The sequence below is a fragment of the Biomphalaria glabrata genome, chromosome 11 (genome assembly GCF_947242115.1).
Source record: "Biomphalaria glabrata chromosome 11, xgBioGlab47.1, whole genome shotgun sequence".
Taxonomy (NCBI): Eukaryota; Metazoa; Mollusca; class Gastropoda; family Planorbidae; genus Biomphalaria; species Biomphalaria glabrata.
In genome coordinates, this window is record NC_074721.1 from 36,140,941 (window position 1) to 36,157,937 (window position 16,997).

At 37.2% G+C, this 16,997-nt stretch overlaps 3 protein-coding genes across 4 annotated transcripts in view; 2 read left to right on the forward strand and 1 right to left on the reverse strand.

Annotated features, from left to right (window-relative positions):
* Positions 1 to 2,918: 2,918 nt before the first annotated feature.
* On the reverse strand, positions 2,919 to 6,398 carry LOC129928973 (uncharacterized). The gene is made up of 2 exons (XM_056045584.1): positions 6,372 to 6,398; positions 2,919 to 4,409 (listed from the first exon to the last, which is right to left on the reverse strand). Exons 1-2 carry the CDS (start codon positions 6,396 to 6,398, stop codon positions 2,919 to 2,921), a joined length of 1,518 nt encoding a protein of 505 aa, XP_055901559.1.
* On the forward strand, positions 5,158 to 9,736 carry LOC106074883 (uncharacterized). Of its 2 annotated transcripts, none has more exons than XM_056003808.1 (3): positions 5,158 to 5,363; positions 6,605 to 8,115; positions 9,598 to 9,736. In XM_056003808.1, exons 2-3 carry the CDS (start codon positions 7,438 to 7,440, stop codon positions 9,640 to 9,642), a joined length of 723 nt encoding a protein of 240 aa, XP_055859783.1. In that variant the 5' UTR covers positions 5,158 to 5,363; positions 6,605 to 7,437; the 3' UTR covers positions 9,643 to 9,736. The 2 variants fall into 2 exon arrangements, with proteins under 2 accessions (XP_055859783.1, XP_055859784.1); XM_056003809.1 differs by having other exon boundaries at positions 6,605 to 8,138; positions 9,598 to 9,730.
* Positions 9,737 to 13,455: 3,719 nt separating this feature from the next.
* The window catches only part of LOC106075791 (macrophage mannose receptor 1-like), a 52,620-nt gene continuing 49,078 nt past the window's right edge, over positions 13,456 to 16,997 (forward strand). The window contains exons 1-2 of the mRNA XM_056003807.1: positions 13,456 to 13,568; positions 14,607 to 14,711. Of these exons, the coding sequence (XP_055859782.1) occupies positions 14,693 to 14,711 (19 nt within the window). The 5' untranslated portion in view covers positions 13,456 to 13,568; positions 14,607 to 14,692. The remainder of the gene's footprint in view (positions 13,569 to 14,606; positions 14,712 to 16,997) is intronic.

Consider the following 16,997-nt stretch of genomic DNA (forward strand, 5'->3'; position numbering starts at 1 on the left):
GCATTCCTTCATGTTATCTTACCATCAACACTTTTGTCTGTGTCATTATTGTCCCTGGATCTGTTCCCTGGATCTGTTCCCTGGCTTTGTTCCCTGGATATGTTCCCTGAAGAAAAGTCTTTGCGAGTCCTTGTTATCTTGTATCTTGTGATATGGCTGTACACTCTAAGCTTGAGGTTTTTTTAGACAATGGTCAGTCAGAATGTCATTGTGGGGCCTGATCGCCATTCTGATCCTGTTTTTTATTTAATTTCTTCTTTTGTGATAAGGCCAAAGCGATACCTATATAATCTTTTTATTGCATCTCGATTTTATGGCTTGGATCCCACGCCCTAGTTCTGCACGATCGTGTATTGAGTCAGAAAGATCTAAGGCTGTCATTCGGATCTTGAAGCTAAGCTTAGATCTCTGTTAAAGGCAGTCCAATTCTATTTAGTTCTGCGCGATCGTTTATTGAGTCAGAAAGATCTAAGGCAGTCACTTGGATCTTAAAGCTAAGCTTAAATCTCTGTTAAAGGCAGTCCAATTCTATTTAGTTCTGCGCGATCGTTTATTGAGTCAGAAAGATCTAAGGCAGTCACTTGGATCTTAAAGCTAAGCTTAAATCTCTGTTAAAGGCAGTCCAATTCTATTTAGTTCTGCACGATCGTGTATTGAGTCAGAAAGATCTAAGGCAGTCACTTGGATCTTAAAGCTAAGCTTAAATCTCTGTTAAAGGCAGTCCAATTCTATTTAGTTCTGCGCGATCGTGTATTGAGTCAGAAAGATCTAAGGCTGTCATTCGGATCTTAAAGCTAAGCTTAAATCTCTGTTAAAGGCAGTCCAATTCTATTTAGTTCTGCGTGATCGTTTATTGAGTCAGAAAGATCTAAGGCAGTCACTTGGATCTTAAAGCTAAGCTTAAATCTCTGTTAAAGTCAGTCCAATTCTATTTAGTTCTGCACGATCGTTTATTGAGTCAGAAAGATCTAAGGCTGTCATTCGGATCTTGAAGCTAAGCTTAGATCTCTGTTAAAGGCAGTCCAATTGGGCGAGTTTAAAAGATGGCGGAGTAGGAACGTTAAAGATCAAACCAGAAGTCAGTTGGGTTTTGTTGATACATGATGTAATGCTGTGTGAGAGTTAGTTCCCTTAGCGGAGTAGGAAGTGTGGGTTGCTGTTTGTCATCTAATATGGTGGAATAAAGCCTGTGTGTGTGTTTTGTAAATCGGCCTTGTCATTTATCTATTTCTACTTGTATTTATGAGTATATTAAGAGGCTTAAAATAAGACACCAGTAAATAAAAAACAATAAAACACCACGGCACAGACATTTTGAAACTCTTTCCCTTTATAAAAAAAACTGTCTCTACGTTAGACAAAGATAATTAAATTAAATTTAAGCCCACAACAGACTTTGATCACGTCTGCGTCAGAGGTACAAATGCTCCTCCTTTCCTTCTGCCATTAGAGAAAGGAACGGGTTGCCTCAATCAAACCAACGACTTAGCAAAATTTAAAATCTCTCGTGACGTTAGCATGCAGTGTGCACTATATTAACACTAGTTGGACATCATTACCGCCTGTTTTGAAGGAGCGTCAGTAATTGATGAGATAAGATGCGATAAAATATAGAGGTCACAGAGATATGGGTTTGTGAGTTGAACAGCTTAATTGAAGTTATATGAGAATTGATTCGTGAAACATTTTTACTTATAAAATTTTTGTTTTGTTTTAAAATTTCTACGGGATTTCCTTTCGTAAGTTGACTATGTGTATAGATCTATAATTCGTTTGTAATTGTAAGCATAGTTCACAATTTTTAATACTAGATCTAGATTTAATTTACAAACTTTTTTTTTTCTTCCTTCCTTTCTTTCTTTCTTTCTTTCTAAACTAGTTTTCCTTGGAAATACTTCGTATGGCATGCGTCTGAATTACTAACCCCTGACAGTAATCGAGTCACCTAGTCCAACTCTTGGCCTTTGCTGGCTTTAACTTTAAGTGTGGTTCTGATATTGGGTCCAGCGAATATTGTTATCACTGATAGAAGCGGTAAAGGTGAGTAACTGGCGCCTAAGCCAGTAAGGTTCGGGCAGGATAGGTTCGTTAGATTTGGCAGACTATCCGACTAGCAGAAGGCAAACTATATTCCAACCTCTGCTGCCTTGCAACTATACCCAATCATGGGAAGGGCTTCAGGGCCGGCGACCCATTAGGCAGTTTGCAGAAATCAGTACTACACTCTGGTAGAACCTACGACACTGCTGATCTCAAACTGTTTCGGCTCTTGCCGTTCCTTTGGATACATCAGCTGCGTGGAGAGGGGGGGGGGGGTAAGTGCTCTGTGGGCGCGAGACCAATCCTTATAGAAGGCCTAAACACTGACCTGCAACGTCACAACCTGTGGGCAGCTTAGACCAATAGCTTGTTGCCACGCCACAGGTCTGTGCGACGTGGCAACGCGCTATTGGTTTAAACTGCCCACAGCTTGTGACGTTGCAGGTCAGTGCTGAAGCCTTCTTTAACAAATGGTCTCAGTAAGCGACATCGTTCCGACCACAGCTGATGTCCAGGCATTACTTTATGTGAGTTGATCCCAAGTCGTTCCTAGAATTTTTCTAATAGGAATGTATTAAAACTCAAAATTGGTCTTTTTTTTATTTGTACAATCTAGGTGGACTTGTGGTTTATTTATTATGTTTCATTAGATAAAACTGAGGGAAAAAAAACAACTTTTTCATTTTAGCATGGAGGAAATAACGATTTGAACCGTCATAAATTCTGAAAGAAAAATAAATAATTTATTTGTTATATGAAGTCAATGCTTTATCAAGATATTGATAAATAACACTAAAATTTGATACAACAGAGAAGTCTGCTTTTTTTCTTTTAAGAAAAATTACACCTCCCACACACACATTAAAAATGTAACTTTCTCACTTCTCCCTTACATAAAATGTAGTTTTCTCCCCTACATAAGATGTAGTTTTCTCCCTTACATAAGATGTAGTTTTCTCCCCTACATAAGATGTAGTTTTATCCTCTACATAAGATGTAGTTTTATCCCCTACATAAGATGTAGTTTTATCCCCTACATAAGATGTAGTTTTCTCCCCTACATAAGATGTAGTTTTATCCCCTACATAAGATGTAGTTTTCTCCCCTACATAAGATGTAGTTTTATCCCCTACATAAGATGTAGTTTTATCCCTTACATAAGATGTAGTTTTCTCCCCTACATAAGATGTCGTTTTATCCCCTACATAAGATGTAGTTTTCTCCCCTACATAAGATGTAGTTTTCTCCCCTACATAAGATGTAGTTTTATCCCCTACATAAGATGTAGTTTTCTCCCCTACATAAGATGTAGTTTTCTCCCCTACATAAGATGTAGTTTTCTCCCCTACATAAGATGTAGTTTTATCCCCTACATAAGATGTAGTTTTACCCCCTACATAAGATGTAGTTTTACCCCCTACATAAGATGTAGTTTTATCCCCTACATAAAATGTAGTTTTATCCCCTACATAAGATGTAGTTTTCTCCCCTACATAAGATGTAGTTTTATCCCCTACATAAGATGTAGTTTTATCCCCTACATAAGATGTAGTTTTATCCCCTACATAAGATGTAGTTTTCTCCCCTACATAAGATGTAGTTTTCTCCCCTACATAAGATGTAGTTTTATCCCTTACATAAGATGTAGTTTTCTCCCCTACATAAGATGTAGTTTTATCCCCTACATAAGATGTAGTTTTCTCCCCTACATAAGATGTAGTTTTATCCCCTACATAAGATGTAGTTTTATCCCCTACATAAGATGTAGTTTTATCCCCTACATAAGATGTAGTTTTATCCCCTACATAAGATGTAGTTTTATCCCCTACATAAGATGTAGTTTTATCCCCTACATAAGATGTAGTTTTATCCCTTACATAAGATGTAGTTTTATCCCCTACATAAGATGTAGTTTTCTCCCCTACATAAGATGTAGTTTTCTCCCCTACATAAGATGTAGTTTTATCCCCTACATAAGATGTAGTTTTATCCCCTACATAAGATGTAGTTTTATCCCCTACATAAGATGTAGTTTTATCCCCTACATAAGATGTAGTTTTATCCCCTACATAAGATGTAGTTTTCTCCCCTACATAAGATGTAGTTTTATCCCTTACATAAGATGTAGTTTTATCCCCTACATAAGATGTAGTTTTATCCCCTACATAAGATGTAGTTTTATCCCCTACATAAGATGTAGTTTTATCCCTTACATAAGATGTAGTTTTATCCCCTACATAAGATGTAGTTTTCTCCCCTACATAAGATGTAGTTTTATCCCCTACATAAGATGTAGTTGTCTCCCCTACATAAGATGTAGTTTTATCCCCTACATAAGATGTAGTTTTATCCCTTACATAAGATTCTCTCTAACAGAAAAATGTAATACTCTACAATTCAAATTACGAGTAGAGACTTTCTCTGATATACAAATTGTAACCTTTCTACGAAACCTTCAACCCTTACAAAATGTTTTTTTTTTCTCAATTACAAAAAATGTATCATCCCTTTTACAAAAACAATGTGACCCTTGTCCCTTTAGAAAAACAATGTGACCACTGCCTCTTTTACAAATCAATGTGACCACTGCCTCTTTTACAAAAACAATGAGACCACTGCCTCTTTTACAAAAACAATGTGACCACTGCCTCTTTTACAAAAACAATGTGACCACTGCCTCTTTTACAAAAACAATGTGACCACTGCCTCTTTTACAAAAACAATGAGACCACTGCCTCTTTTACAAAAACAATGTGACCACTGCCTCTTTTACAAAAACAATGTGACCACTGCCTCTTTTACAAAAACAATGTGACCACTGCCTCTTTTACAAAAACAATGTGACCACTGCCTCTTTTACAAAAACAATGTGACCACTGCCTCTTTTACTAAAACAATGTGACCACTGCCTCTTTTACAAAAACAATGTGACCACTGCCTCTTTTACTAAAACAATGTGACCACTGCCTCTTTTACAAAAACAAAGTGACCACTGCCTCTTTCCCTACAAAAATGTTTGATCTATACGTGCCACTCTCAACACACATGTAAGATTTGAGATTTGTGTGGCCAAACACATGCACACAGTGAGATCGATACAACATGTTGTATATTACTGCAGTACTTGGCGGTAAGATGCTATAAGTTTTTTAATATACAGACTTCAGTGTGTGTCAGCTAATAAGCCCTCATTTTAATATTTAGCATGGTCATCATCGTGAGTACCTCTACTCGTAATTGTGTTACTGCTCATTATTCCGTGATCATTTGTTCACAGATGTACGTCAAAAGTCTACTCAAGTACTCAAGAGTTCATTTGTAAGGTCAGTTTCTTCTTAAATCTTTTATCAAGTATCTGAAAATGAAAAAGACATTAGATTAATGTTGTCTGTCTATCATTTTGCCTATTTTGAGACCAATCATTGTTACTCCATTTAAAAAAAAGCATTATTATTTCGTTGTAAAACAGTCACTTATTTCAGTCTCCAATGATCCTTTATCAGAGGCGGCCTTAGCAGAACGCGGGACCATGAGAGAGTGTCCTATGCTGGGCCTTGAGTCACTAGCGGATCCAGAACTTTGTAGTGGGTGGGGGTCGATTTTTTTCCAAACCCTAACCTAAGCATAAACGCGCTTACAGCATATAGGCCTACATATATACATATATATATATATATATATATATATATATATATATATATATATATATAATATATATATATATATATATATATATATATATATATATATATATATATATATATATTAGATTTTTAAAAATGCAGTTTTTCTCAACCTTTTCCGAAACAAAAAGAAACAAAACAAAAACAGCAATATTGAGAGCATCTTCCCGTCGGCCAGGGGATTTGGGGGAGCGCTGTAAGTTGGTCTCGGCCAAATTGTCAGCAGGGCAAGGTTGTGATTTTAAGATGCCTCCGCAAACTCAAACTAGATCTATGTACTTTTAAACAAAATATGCAACTGAAATATAAGAAAATAATGGAAACGAGATTAAAGAGAACGCTTGAGAATGTGGCACTTTCAAGGTAATAAAGTTATCGATAATCTTTACCCTAATTTATTTAACCTTTTTTAAAACCGTTAATGCTATCTTAAATAATTCACTTTATTGAGCCATAATTAGGGTCAAAAATATAAAAATTGAATTGTAATTGGACCCCCTCCCCAATTCACCCCCCCCTTTTGTTAGTGACGTTCTCCATCTTGTTTAGGTTTGAACATAAAGTAATCGAGGTGTCAACAATGACATTGCTAATAAGTTGATTACGAAACCAGGCCAATGTCTTCCTATGATGACTAAACGTTCCAACAATTCCGGCTGGTCGAAGGTTGGACATCGTTGAGTAAACACCGAGGTGTGAGATAAGATCCAACGCTAGGCTAGGACATTTTAATGGTGGGGCAAAGTGCTGTGTAAGCACCGCCAACTTCAAGATACAGTAACATAACAATTGAACCAACAGTTCATCTTCTACATTTAAAATGTCACAAATTTATCAATATAAATAAGGTTTCAATTAGTTATATGTTTTTATATCCTTAGTGTTGAGTCGCAGAACTTGGATTAATCGTTGGATCACAAAAAGATTATGTAAGTGTGCCACAACTAATTGCTGAATAGACACATTTTCGTTATCAAGTTGGCGTAAGTAGGCAATATGACGTCACGAGATACAAATGGCACAGTCTTACGTCACGACTATCTTCAAGTCTATTCAGAAAGTTTATTTTAATCTATTGCTTGGCTCGTCAGCGCAGCGGAACTATACATTTCAAAAAGGAAAATCTACCTGTTGCTTCAAAAGTCAATGCGTCTCAACATTGGAAGTGCTAATATTGTTTCAAACTTGATTTCTAAATCTGTGTGAAATCTACGTAACAGATTTAATAAAAAATAAACCAAAAGGTCATAACTGTTAAAAAAAGAATTACTTCGCAATGTTTTACGTTTTAAAATGCATGCGCTGAGGAGTACAGGAAGTGACGTTCGAAACAAAAACTGTGCCAGATTTTCAGAGTTTTCCAGTACGTTCCGAAGATGTGAAATTTTATTTTCACCACTCTATATTTCGATGACATGCATGTATAAGTGTTTTGAATTCAGGTGAATGCCAATGATTGTTTTACAACATTTATTTGCTTTAAGCGGCTCAGAGTAAGAGGTTGGACAAAACGTAAGCTGTTAAGAGCTATTCAATATGTTGAGAAGACTTTTAGCTCTTACAGCTGTGAAAGATTTTGAAAATAAATATTTTAATGGACCAATTTTCTGTTGTAATGCTTAATACAAAATCAAGGAATACATTAATGATTTTATTTGATTCCTGCTTCAAATGGTAGCCCTTGTTATCAGTGTTATTTCAGACAACGGTATCCATGCCTGATAAAAGTAAGGAGTCTTCCTTGGACGAACTTTCACCCCTGAAAGCGCCCGACCCCGCTCCCCAGGGAAGCTCTACACACTTGTACGACGCCGTGACAGAGAAGTCACAAAAAGACGGAGGCATCTCAGAAGATGATTCTGCCTTGGAGAAGCTGATACCGCATAAAGAGGATGTTCCCCACTCGGACATCTCTTTATCTCATAGGATACTCAATTTCGCGTTGGCGTATTTCTGGCTGGGGCCACTAGTGACGGTGTACTGGTGCAACTCATGGCACATACCTGAGAACTACCTGTTTCCACCTGATCCAGTGGCGTCGTCTTGGATTTCTGGAGCAGTGGGCTACTCTCTTTACTTCCTGGCCACATTTCTGCAGGACAACCTCAGGGATTTCACTGTCCGGCAGAACATTGTTGTCCAGTGCTGCGTCGCACAGGTGTATAGCTACGTCATGTGCTGGGCATGTATCAACCAGTGGCGCTGTGTGTGGGTCCTGCTGGATGAGTACACTGGAATCTATCTGCTGAATGCCGTAGTGTCGTGTCTACTAGCCTCAATGGTCATGGTCATCCTACGCGTCCATCGTACCACAGCATCAACGCCTTCCACCATAAGAATGGACTTTCCGGTTGAGAATCACTTCACCATTCCAACCTTGTTTGAGGTCTCAGTAAGTCAGCTTGATATTTCTTTGTAAGTAATATAGCATGACATCTAATTAAAATAAATAATTAAATTATACTTTTTATATAGCGCTACTTTCATTCCTATAGCATGCTCAGAGCTCTATGGTTCAGTCTTGTTTCCGGATAAGTGGGGGGAGGGGGTAATGAATTAATATCTGGGAGAAAGTTTTTCCGTGCTGCCATTAGACGCTCAGTAAACACAACTCTGCTTGAGTCGGGTGTCGAACCTCGAGTCCCAATCATGGATAGCCAAGCCAAGTACACTGTATTTAGCCTCTCGACCACGCATCCCGTCCCATTAGAACTATGTTTTTACTCAGCTTTAGTATATCGTTAGATGACAAAGTTTTCCATACATGGTTGCTGTATCTTATATCCTAGTGAATCACTACAGTGACGAGATACAAAGCACATCACAGCGATACCAAAACTATAGCAACCACGTCTCAGATCTATACAGGAAGGTTGAGAGAGTCACTGCATAGTAGATGCTGCTTTTTGGTGTGCAGACGGTGCGATTTATTTCGCCACACTCTCGCTTGAATGCGTCCGTAAGCGCTGCCAGACTTAGCCATAGGAAATTAAAGTGTCATTGTATACCAGTGCTTTTGTTATGTAAGGAAATTGGCCATTCACGTTGAACTTTGGGATCGAGTATGTTTTAAAGAACGTTCCCAACATAACAAGCTAGCTAGCTATTTATATGCGATGCAGTTCTAAACCAACATAACAAGCTAGTTAGCTATTTATATGCGATTCAGTTCTAAACCAACATAACAAGCTAGTTAGCTATTTATATGCGATGCAGTTCTAAGCCAACATAACAAGCTAGCTAGCTATTTATATGCGATGCAGTTCTAAACCAACACAACATGTTACTAGCTATTTATATATGATTTTTATTTTCAGTTCCCCCTTTCAGACCTTGCAATCTATGTGGCAGATGATGTAAAGGTCATCTGTTTTTGTGGCCCACAGTTACTGAGGGTGCTATGTAAGCCGCACAACGACCAACCGCTTTTACTATTCCCCAACTTATGTCAGGTACCCTAAAGAAGGTCGCGTTCTGTATGAAGGGCGATCGGGACAAGGATTTGAAAGAGAGAGAACTGGTTCGTGTGCGGCATTTGTTCTTTCCTTGTGCGGGGGGCAAGGCGACTTTAAAACTCACTGCCCTCCTCCTTTCACCTGCTCTAAGGGAGTAATCTCAGCATGGTTCCTTACTAATAAGGGTTTCTGATTCGGTACCCTAAACAGGCGCCCTAAAGATCCCCAAAGTAAATATCCCAGTCTTCACCATGAATCGAACCCTGGACCTATGGTTCGGAAGTCAAGCGCTTTACTACTGAGCCACCGCGCCTCCTATTTACATTTGATGCAATTCTAAATTAACATAACAGGCTACTAGGTATTTATATGTGACGCAATTTTAAAACCAACATAACAAGTCACTTCTCGTTAGACAGGTCAATATGCCAAGGCAGCTGACGCACTGTTCACGGTACTTGTAGTGGACACAGTTGGTATCATCTTGTGGCGTGGACTCTGGGAAATCATGGACGTAACTCTAACGCCTGACCAGAAGGGCGAGAGCGGAGCTTGGAGCCTTGTCATCAGTTACTCAGTGGCTGTTATGTTGTTTCTTACTCATGTAGGTACATGTCAATATGGACTTTTTTTTTTTTGTTGGATCATAAGTTGACAGACGCGTCGCTTGTTGCCAATAACAACAGTTCTTTTGTGATTTTATTATCCAAAATCTATTTCTTCCAGAAAATCTAAAAATGATCCAAAATCAGATCTTCTTCCATAATTTTTCAATATCTCTGAGAAGATAAATATAAAACAGTACTTAAAAGGGGCGTAAAAACTAGTTTGGGATGGTCATATGCAAATTTACATTTTATTTCACAATTCTCTTTGCAAATGTATCAATTTAATTTATAACATTGAGTCATTTCACTTAAGGGATTTATTTTGCTTGGTCATTCTCAGTTGAAGATTATTACTTCCTAACACAAGCCTCCCGCAGGAATGTTAGGAATAACGATGGGCAAGGTTCGAACCCGACACAACCGAGGCAAAAGTTCAGAGTTTAAACCACACTGCTAGGAAGCCATCTCGCTTGATCTTCTGTCTTCCTATCTTATATATACTACAGACATTACAAAAAAAAAAAGCATTTCATATGTTAATGTAGTCATGCATGTTTATCAATCCTAGTTGTGGCGGAACAGATTGTATTACAAAACCGCAGTTGAATGGGTTAAAGTAAGGTACCACCTTGATGTGAATGACAATGACATCTGTTTCTATGGCCAACGGTTAACGAGAGTATCATGTGGACAGCTTAACAACCAACCACACCACCTTAACTTGTGTGGACTCGGAGCGTACTAAAAAACAAGTAGATCAAAATCAATCTACACAGAGGTTCGAATCCGGCACCCCTCGGTTCGGAAGTCAAGCAAATTACCACTCAGCCACCACATCGTCAAGTATACAACACGAGTTAATGTTCTTGCTTATGAGTTATAGTTCTTGACCTTTACTTAACTCAAGTAAACACTGAAACCCATACAGACGTGTCAACATTGAGAACAACAGCGACACGGCTCAATTGATTGAGTTTGCTCAAATCGTTGTACAGTTCAAAGCAGTCAAAAATAAAATAAAACGAATGTAATGCTAGTCACAGTAAAGTGAAAGCAGGTTTGAAGAATTATCTAACAAGCTATACATATATATTTTTGCAAACTAATATTTGAACATATCAAAAAATTAGAGGGGGTGGGCTGTTGATAAAATTTTAAGCCCCATGAACGAAAAAAAGTTTTATCCACTTTACAATAACTGTACTAAATTGTTTAAGATTATGCCTAAATGATACATCTTCAATATATCAATTGCTTAACATAAAGTTCAGATTAAGGAGACATATAGCCATAATTGTGTTTACCGAAGAATTAATTTCACTATCGGTATCAAACAAAATAATTAATTACCTGACTAAGTGGTAACTTTTTTTTTATTGATTCATGTCTTATCAATGCCAACGAATATTTATACAAAATTTCAACTTGATCGGAGAATGGGTGTGGGAGAAATAACGTGTACAATTTTTAAACACACAGAGAGGATTTGATATAATTGTGTAACAAGCTTTTCATATGTATTCAATGTTATAGAAACATGCATTTAAATTGTTCACATGAAAATCTCTAATTCTGTTTTCAGGACTGTGTGAGGAGTCTATCTATTTATTTAGAAGACAAACACTGGGCGGTGTCTTTAGTTTTCGAAGACTTTATAACAGTACTTAACACCATTGTATCAGTCAATCATTGGAGAGGTCAGTGATTAGGTCAGCTAACCAGCAGACGACATTATGCAATAATCAATTTTAAAAAAGCATTTTTTTAGGCATAATACATTTAGCGAAACAAATTAAAGTTGCCTTGTTTATTATTTGCGATAATTTCACTTTGTACAAAACAGCATCTAGCTAGATGTATACGTGATATAAATAAGATAAAACACATTCCTACATAATGTTCTCATAACATAGAAAACACAAATCTTACCTTGGCATGGGGGTGTCAAGTCAAAACAATTTTTTTTTGTTGCTATATCCTCTGAGGCTCATAGAAATCTAACGGCAAATAAATAATGAGTAGGTTTCATGGTTAAGTAAAAAAGTAAAAGCTCCCCTTTCAGACCTTGTGGTCTACAGGGCAGATATTGTTAAGGTCATCTGTTTCTGTGGCCCACGGTTAACGAGGGTGTCATGTTGCCAGCACAACGACCAAACGCCTTTACTTTCCCCTTACTAATGTCAGGAACCCATTAGAGATGGGTGGGCGCAGAGGCGCCCAAAGATCCCGAAATAAAAAATCACAGCCCTAATCAGAATTCGAACCCGGGACCCCTCGGTTCAGAAGCCAAGCGCTTTCTCTGAGATTTTAATAACAATTGTTGAACGAGATTAGTGTCAAAATGATTCAAATTGTATTCTTTTCATTTTTGTTTTACTATGACCGAAAGAGTATGTGAATATTAGGCATTGACAACAAAAATCTTCTAGTACACTGGAATGTAAAAGTTTGCTGTTGTGCCTTTAATATTTTGCCTTTTCTATGATTCACATAGTAGTTGTAGTTATAGTTGCAGTCAGAAAGACACAAAGATAAAGGCACATTTCTAAGTCCATATGCTAGGCCAAATTCGTACAAGTGCTGCTTCTTCCCAGAGTCATTAGTGCATGGAAGGAGGGCCTGAATCGAGACAGTCGTTATAGAACCCTCAATGTTGACCTACGACGTCGCAACCTCTAGCAGTTTAGACCAATAGTTCGTTGCCACATCCAACGTCCTACGTCACGACCTGAGTGGTGGCATCGGCCTATTGGTCTAAACTGCCCACATGTTTCGACGTCGCAGGTCAGTGTTCAGGCATTCTCTACACAATTGGTCTCGTCTGAATCGGCTAGGGCAGCGTTTCTCAACCTTTTAAGCTCGGCGACCCCTTTTTACAATTCTCCACTCTGCCGCGACCCCCCACCCACCCTCACACATACAGCAATAGAAGAGTTGACAATAACATTCCACATTTTGATGGTCTTAGGCCACTCCTGGTAAATCGTCAATCGACCCCCCAAAGGGGTCGCGGCTCACAGGTTGAGAATCCCTGGGCTAGGGAAACCAACAACTTAGAGGAGTTTATTTCACTGATTAACACGCACGGCCTCATTGACGCGTAAATGCATAGTACGTAATAGCCTTCTCTTTTGAAGCAGCAATAAGATAATCTACAAGATAAGATTCAAGATATAAGATATAAGATAAGATTTAAGATATAAGATAAGATATAAGATAAGATTTAAGATATAAGATAAGATACAAGATAAGGTATAAGATATGATTTAAGATATAATATAAGATACAAGATAAGATAAGATTTAAGCTATAAGATAAGATACAATATAAGATTTAATATATAAGATATAAAATAAGATATAAGTTAAGATACAAGATAAGAGGTAAGATATAAGATAAGATATAAGATAAAATATAAGATACAAGATAAGATATAAGTAATGAGATATAAGATGAGATGAGATAAGATATAAGATAAGATCAGATGTTTCTCCATGAAGAGAACTTGGTGAATGAGTCAAAGGTCAGCCTTTCTTCTTCACAACGTACAGAGCAATCATGCACTGTAGGATATAGATGTTCAATCTACTAATTGTATCTAACTAGATTTTAACTAAAATTTAACTAGCTTTGCCTTAAAAACTGTGTTTATTTTTGCCAAATTTACAGGTTACTGGGTTCTAATGGACGCTTATCTCCCTTACAAACCAGCCAGTCATTGGCTGTGCCATATAACAAGCTTTGTTCTGTTGGCTCTTGGCATGACAGCGACCTCTATACCGGTGGGTTTTTAGTGTTGAACAAGAAGACTTTACACGCCTTTATATATTTCTCAAAAGCGAAAGTTTTTCCATTTCTGTTCCTTAGAAAGTTTACATGATTACCTTTTTTGCCACCACTAAATGATATTACTAAATGTAGCTGTAACTTCCCAAACACAAATACCCATAAGGTATACCTATAGTAACGGAGGAATTGACTTAACCTTAGGAAATAAGTTCGAATCTTGAAAAATAATGTGTTATTCAAACTTTTAAGAAAACGCTTAAGCCAACCTGGCCTAAAAAATACTTAAGATATTTTGAAGCATTTGAATGCTAGTGGCTTCAGGCCACATAAGCAGACGAACTTTACTTGCCAGGACCTGACCTTAAAGATCATACAAAAAAAAAAAAAGATATTCTAAGGTTTATTTTTTTAAATTATGTAATATTAAAAGATGTAAAACTTCACAGATAAAAAAAAATAATTGAAAAAAAAAACAACAACAAGAAAAAACTGATTTATGGATGGTTGTTATTAAAGAATAATTGTTCAACTACTTGTTGAAATGTATGCCAGCTAGAATTACATCATTCACTGTTTGTTTCTATTCTCCAACAGAGGCTATAAGTAAAACAAAAAATGCATACAGTTATTTCTACTTCTTAGATACTTGTTCATTTAGACCAGTGCTGGTCAAACCACGGCCCTCGCGTCATAACTAGCCCTTGACTTCATGCTAGTAGGTTCCTCAAAACCTTCCTGCGCTGCACAATGAGGCTGCAGAGGGTCGGTTTCATTGGACTCGACAATTGTGACCCGTGAGACACGTTAAGGAAATGTAGGCCTATGTAGCCCCTCCCACCAGTTAAAAAAAAGGGATGAGAACCACTGACTCAGACGTTTGTACATCAAAGATTTGTGTTACAGCTAGACTAACATGTACACTACTTATCTCAGATTACCTCTTTAGCCAACACACAGCACCACAGGCTCTAAAGTAAACAACGTGATGCAAAGTAGCCACAACTTAACTTGTAAGTCTCTCCTTCTCACAGGTGCTGGGCTGTGTCTTTGACAACAGGCTGAAGAGAGGTGAAGGCATTGTCTTTGATAATTTTTACTTCACACATCTACAGACATTATGGGCCTCTTGGAAGTCTGTAAGTCTCTATATACATTCTTATAATCTATCTATCTATCTACCTACCTACCTATCTATTATTACTGTAGCTTTTATATAGCGCTTCTTTCATGCCCATAGTATGCTCAGAGCGCTTTTGGTCCAATCTCATTTGTGGACCAGTGGGGGGGGGGGGGGGGGGAAAGGAGAGGGTATCTAGGAGTTGGTTTTCGTGCTGCCTTTAGGCACTTTTAGGCGCTCAGTAAACACAACTCTGCCCGAGTCGGGTGTCGAACCTCGAGCCAAGCCAAGTTCAAGCGCACTTGGCCTCTCGACCACGCTTCCCACGATCTATCTATCTATCTATCTATCTATCTATCTATCTATCTATCTATCTATCTATCTATCTATCTATCTATCTATCTATCTATCTATCTATCTATCTATCTATCTATCTATCTATCTATCTGTCTGTCTTTCAGATCTACACCTAATATAGTCTATGTCCAGTGACTCAGAGGCAGCAATATTATCTAGAATAGGTTGTTTCTATGTTATTAATCATCTTTAGTCATCAATCCATCTTCTACTGCAGATCTAGATCCTTTAGTCTTTGACTAGACTTAGACTAGATCTAGATCCTTTAGACTTTGACTAGACTTAGACTAGATCCTTTAGACTTTGACTAGACTTAGACTAGATCTAGAAATCGTATGTCTTATTTTACACGTTTAATCTAACGATTACTTGACGAACAGGATTAGGATTTGTGGTGCTTGTGTATTTTATGGTGTATTCCGATCAGCTTCTTAATGTAATACGATGTTATGCGTAATAAATAAAACTGCACCTCAAGCTGTCAGAAGCCAAGCTATGGCTTTAAATAATTTATAGATCTAAATTATGTTTAAATCATTAATACATTTTTATCTATATCTAGATCCGGGCTCTATTAAGTCTTAGTCAGACTGTTGTCAAGTGTATAGATCGAGGATATCAATATACTGAGTTTGTCCACGATTAGATAAAAACATTTCAAAGATAAATGTTAGAAAAAAAAAATTGTATTTCTTTTGTTAGAAAAGGCAAATTGCACCTTCAACGGAGGAGACGGATGCTGCTGCAGCCTTCCCCGTTGCCAAGACAACAGAAAGCGAGACGCCATATTGAACACGCGCTACATCACGAGAAGTGAACCATGGTGTGATAATTTGAGTTGTGGAAACTTTGACACTCAGGATTATCTTATCTTGTGTGAACTGATAGAAGGATTTTAGTCTTAGAGACTCAACTGAATCAATCTTGGTCTTTGCAGAATACCTAGTTTATTATGTATTATATACATGATATAAACTCCCCCCCCCCAAATCTTTGGCATAATATATTCATATTTGATTGCGTAAGACTATCCCGTGACGAAAAAAAAATCTCAAAGCAATATTAATGTATGATCTCATTTTCTTGTTGTAGAAAAATATGTAAATCTTTCCGCACCTCTTTTTAGTTACATCATTTATATTGTTTATACTAACACGTGTCCTCCCAAGAAAAGCGGAGACGAAACGTACTTATAAAAATTTGTAAGTAGCTTCTATGACGCCACTTTGTATTACTGAGACGATGAGCTCTGAAGCAATAAGTTTTACAGTTTTCTTAGGTCTTAGACATTGCTGATCACGTGACATGATCAAATGACGTATTTATGTCTCCTTATTACATAGCAGATTTCACCTCCATCCGTGCACCCAAACAATAACGTATAGTTCATTTGAAACTACATATAATGCAATACACATATTTAGTTAGATATAAAACAAAATTTATTAAATTCAAGTAAGAGATACAATAGAAATAAATAATACTGTTTAATGAGGGCAATATTTACGTTAAACAATATATAATTATTGCTGAAGGAAAATCCCTTTAATATGAAAAAAAATACTTTTTTTTTCACATATTTTAACGACGTTTGAGATTGTTATTAAATTGCTCGCTTTCTCTGTAATTAGAAAGCATTTAATATTGTGATGCTTGCAATGTGCAGCGCCAAAATATTAACCATGTCTCACCTAGACATAATTTAGAAATTCATGAGCCACTGCAATCACTATATCGGTAACATTTTAATATTTGTAATATGTTACATTCATTTATAGTAAACATTGTATATCACCCTGTGAATTGCGCTATAAAACAACATCAAATTTGTATGCTACCAGTGGCATGTTATTCATACAGATCAAGACCATTTTTTTAGTTTTTTTGAATAGCACATAATCCTTCCTTTGTTGATATGTGGGCTGCAAGACTGGACGATAGCATATTC